The following is a 5,260-nucleotide window of genomic DNA, read 5'->3' as shown; positions in this document are numbered from 1 at the left end:
GAAAGTCAAGGCTTGCACTTTTTCTTCAGTTCCCCCAGCTTGAGAAATGCTGAGCGTGTTCTTCTGTTTTGGTGTTCTGACTCCAGATCTTTACAAATTTAGTTGTAACATTTGACTTTGTCTTCTTGAAATGACCTTTGAAATGTTCAATTCAGCTCTTGTCCCTCCCCATTTCTTCCATTTGCTTTAGCATCTCTACGCTGGAAAGCAAGTTTCAGTGTCTCTTCTGACATCCATTTTGACCTTTCCCTTCTTTCTTGTCTTAATGACTTGTTGCTTTCTTCCTGTATGATGTTCTTGATGTCATGCCACAATTCTTCTGGTCTTCAGTCTTTAGTGTTTAATATACCTAATCTGTTCTTCAGATGATCTCTAAATTCAGGTGTGATTATATTCAAGGTCATATTTTCACTCTCGTGGACTTGTTTTCATTTCCTTCAGCTTCAGTCTGCATTTGCATAGGAGTAATTGATGGTCTGTTCCACAGTCTGCCCCTGGCCTTGTTTTCACTGATGATACGGAGCTTTTCACTGTCTCTTTCCACAGATGTAGTCAATTTGATTTCTGTGTATTCCATCTAGTGAGGTCATGTGTTACTGTCTCTTGTGCTGTCTAAGGAAGATATCTGAGATGAACAAATCATTGGTTTTGCAGAATTATATCATGTGATCTCCTGCATCATTTGTATCACCAATGCCATATTTTTCAACTATTGATCCCTCCTCTTTGTTTCCAACCTTTGCATTCCAATCACCAGTAATGATCACTACATCTTGATTGCATGTTTGATCAATTTCAGAGTGAAGAAGTTGGTAGAATTCTTCTGTTTCAGTCTCACTGGCTTTAGTGTTTGGTGTGTAAATTTGAATAATAGTGGTATTAACTGGGCTTCTCTGTTGCTGTTAGGTGCCATCAAATTGGCACTGACTCACAGCGACCCTATGCATAGCAGAACGAAATACTGCCCAATTCTGGGCCAACCTCACTACTGTTGCCACGAGTCTATCGATGCTGCCACTTGGCCAATCCATGTCATTGGGGGTCTTCCTCTTTTTCTCTGACCCTCCACCTTACCAAACATGATATCCTTCTCCAGCGACTGGTCCCTCCTGACAATATGTCTGAAGTATGAGAGATGAAGTTTGGTCATCTTGGTCTCCAAGGAGCACTCTGGCTGCACTTCTTCCAAAATGGATCTTTTGGTACTTTTGGCAGCCCATGGCACTTTCAGTATTCTCCTCCAACACCATGACTCTCTGTAGGCGCATGGATATTATCCTATCACGGACAGCGTTGTACCTCATGACTGATCTGGATATGCTCTTTTTGACAATGAATGCAACACCAATCCTCTTCAATTTGTCATTTCTGGCATAGTAAACTATGTGTTTGTCAGATTCAAAATGGTCAATAACAGTCCATTTTGGCTCCCTAATTTCTAATTTCTAAATTTTTATGCGTTTCATTTCATTTGTGACAATTCCCATTTTCCTAGATTCATACTTCGTACGTACATTCCATGTTCTGATTATTAATGGATGCTTACAACTGTGTCTCTTCATTTTGAGTTGTGCCCCATCAGCAAATGAAGGTCCCGCGGGCTTTTCTCCCACACACTTTACCTCATTCATGTCATCACGGTCAACTCTACTTTGAGGAGGCAGCTCTTATCCAGTGACATTTTGAGTATCCTCCAACCTGAGGGGCCCATTTCTTGTCAGTGTTTCTCTGCTTTTCATAAGGTTTTCAGTGACTAAACATTCAGAAGTAGTTCATCTCACCCTTTTCCTACTCTTTCTTTGTTTGGAAACTCATCTGAAACCTGTCCACCGTGGGTGACTATGCTGGTATTTAAAATACCTGTGGCATAGCTTCCAGAATCACAGCAACTCACAAGTCACAATGATATGACAAACTGACAGACGAGTGGTGGTACAATTACATAGGTTATCTCAAATATACGCAATCTTGGATGCCAACATACTTGGATGACAACATAAATACTGGCCAGTCAGAATAGGCACCAGTCACGGATGAACAAGGTCTGAGAGACTTCTGCTCTGCTACATATTGATCTTCTAATGAATTAGATTGTGGGGACATCAGAAAGTCCTGGGGGTATGGCCATCATGACCAAACAAGCCAGAGGGTTGCACTCGGGACTATGGGTCAGCATCGATCTATACTCGGACACTCTGGAGCCTGACACAGTGAAAAGCCTGTCAGCAGTCTGACTGCCCAGACAGTTGGCAGACACCAAGGATACACCTCAAAATGAAATTATTCTATGGCACATGGTGGCATGACTTGGAAAAACTAATTTTATTATTAATCTTATTGTTGTTTAACGTTTTATAACTTTCACGTACTTTGAAAACAGACAAGTGTATGAACTGTTAGATGTTAAAAAACCTTAGTAGAAAGAGAAAATTCAAGAGATTGGAAAAAGGTAGAGGAAAGAATATTAAATGAACAAAAAATTGTGCAAAAATAAAGTTTGAATGTGTTACTAACAAAAACTTCTAAAAAACATCCGCCTTCTGATTATACAAGAAAGGAACGCCACCAGCTGCAGACTCACCATTTCAGACATGTCATCCAACGTCCGCCCTTTCATCTCATCCACTTCGCTTTTCAGTGCAGACACTCGTTCAAGCTCTTCTTGGGTGTAACTGTACCCAGATATACCCTTCTTCTCCTCAATAGTTTGCTGTAAGTGAAGAACGAAATGGCCACGATACTAGTGTCTAAAAATTTTACGGTTTCCATAAGAAGACATCAGATAAAGTTCTAAATAAAATAACAGTCTAGAATCCTAAAGGATAATCTTTATTGGATTCAATGATGATTACATGCTTTTATAGGCTAAATAGCTACACTAATCTTCCTGTGATATCTTTAGGTGCATAGGAAGCATATGTAATTTTAAACTTTAGAATAATGTCATGCACTTAAACACAGAATTGAAAACATAGTAGGCACACATTAAATGCTAGGGGACTAAATGGTTTTCCAAGTTACCAATTGTACTTGCATCCATTTACTCAATAAATATTTATTATATACCTAAATGTGGCAAGGGCTCCCAGCATAGTGCTGTAAGATCAGCATTGGATTGTGAACCACAAGGTCGGCTGTTCAAACCTACCAGCTGCTCCTTGGAAACCCTATATACAAGGTCACTATCAGTTGGAACCAATTTGACAGCACTTAACAACAACAACAAATGTGACAAGCACAGGTCTAGGCACCAAACGTGACAGTGGTAAAAAACACACACAACTGTCTTTCCTCACAGAGCTCATATCTAGTGGGGGTTGGTGTTGTTTAGTGCTGTCAAGTTGGTTCCAACTCACAGCGACCCTGTATAGGGTTTCCAAGGAACTGCTGGTGGGTTTGAACCACCAACCTTGTGGTCATCAATCCAGTCCTTATCCTACTGTGCCATACCAGAACTCCCCACTACAGGTAAACAAACAAAATATAAGTAAACACATAAAAAACCTAGGGAGTATGAAGTGAGAATGGGGTTGGAATCTTAAATAGTGGTTTGAGAAAATCTAAAGAGCCCTTGTGGCATTGTAAGCTAAACACGAGGCTGCTAATCACAAGGTTGGAAGTTCAATTCCACCAGCTACTTCACAAGAAGCAAGATGAGGCTGTCAGCTCCCATAAAGATTTAGTCTCAGAAACCCTAAGGAGCAGCTCTCCTTTGTCCTATCTAGGCTTCGCTATGAGTAGGGATCAATGTGACCGCAGCGAGTGAGTGAAAGAAAGGCTTTCTGAGAATCACGTGACATTTGAAGAAAGGCAAGGAGGAAGAAAGGAGTGAGCCATATAGATGTTGGGGGATCAGCAAGTAGAGAGCCCTCAGGAGGCAAGTGTGGTGGAAGGAGTAGTAAGCAAGAGGCAGGAATGAGCAGAGGATCACATAAGGCTCCGAATGGTGTGCCGGGACACTTTCAGTTTAAGACTACTATGCAAGTTCACTTCTAATATAGTGCCCTACTTCTTCTTTTTTTTTTAACTTTTCATTGGGATTTGTGTGAAAGTTTACAAAGTGCTCTACTTTAGATGATAAAGTATATCATTGCCCTATTTTTTAACTAATGAAAGTGCTCTGATGTATTTCAATTGATGAGAGAGGCTCCTGAACGGTTGGAAGAGGAAGAAGTGTTAACTAATCTATGCTGACTCTATAGAGGCAGAGGTGGGAGGAGAGAAGTTAGCCTGGAGACTCTTCTAATAATCCAAGCTAGACATAAAAGCACTAGAATTAGGGTGGTGTTGGTTGAGGTAAAAAACAATCTTGCAGGCAACTTCCCCATAGCTCTTTCCCTAGATACTTCTTTCCAAAGCTCCTTGGAAAGAGCTGGTTAGAAATTTTTGTCCAGCAGGCCATGACAAATCACTCACTCTCTAGATATTACAATTTTACTTATATTAACTAGCAAACCAAAATAAATAAATAAAACACATTATAAATTCAATTTCTATTAATAAACCCAAAGTTAACACACACAAAAAAGCTAATGCTTACTGATCCACTCAAAATAAATGAAATCAGCTTATATGACATCTCTGTAATTAATCAGAGAAAATGAATAATTTTATGGTTTTTCCAGTAAAAACAATGACCTCAGTATAAAACTGTAACCCAAAAACGTCTGGCATCTCTATTTTTAGCAGCCCGAGATAATACTGCGTTACCAATTGATGTTGGATATTGTCATGACGTTGCTTAAGAAGTTCTTCTGTCCTCTGTAAGAGACCAAATTCAGCTTTAAATTCAGCTATTATCTGATGCTTCTTTTTGAAAACTGTGCTCTTGCTTCGAAGTTTACTGACATAACGTTTGAACTGTAAAAGAACATAATATATAATTTAATGAATAGAAAGGTAAATACTTTATGTAACTACTGGAAAGTTTTTCTCTTCTAACTGTCCAACATGCCACAGAAGGTCTATCTTATGTGTGTCACAAGTATATAATAATAACTACTTAGTTCACAAGACCTTTTTAAAATGTTGAAGAGCAAAGATGTCAGCTTCAAAACCAAGGTGCACCTAACCCAAGCCATGGTATTTTCAATAACCTCACATGCATGCAAAAGCTGGATAGTGAATAAGGAAGATCGTAGAAGAATTGATGCATTTGATTATAGTGTTGGAAGAGAATATTGAAAGTGCCATGGGCTGCCTAAAGAACCAACTGATCTGTGCTGGAAGAAGTGCAGCCACAGTGCTCCTTGGAGGCCAG

The 5,260-nt window shown here is 39.5% G+C and overlaps 1 protein-coding gene across 1 annotated transcript in view; it reads right to left on the bottom strand.

The window, feature by feature from the left end:
* IFT81 (intraflagellar transport 81 homolog (Chlamydomonas)) overlaps positions 1-5,260 on the bottom strand; it is a 176,567-nt gene that overhangs the window by 66,203 nt on the left and 105,104 nt on the right. The window contains 3 exon segments of the mRNA XM_006878371.1: positions 1,618-1,622; positions 2,582-2,710; positions 4,711-4,860. Coding sequence (XP_006878433.1) covers positions 1,618-1,622; positions 2,582-2,710; positions 4,711-4,860 — 284 coding nt within the window.

This window comes from Chrysochloris asiatica, unplaced genomic scaffold (assembly GCF_000296735.1).
Source record: "Chrysochloris asiatica unplaced genomic scaffold, ChrAsi1.0 scaffold00078, whole genome shotgun sequence".
NCBI classification, from domain to species: domain Eukaryota; kingdom Metazoa; phylum Chordata; class Mammalia; order Afrosoricida; family Chrysochloridae; genus Chrysochloris; species Chrysochloris asiatica.
This window is presented reverse-complemented; position numbering and strand designations above follow the sequence as displayed.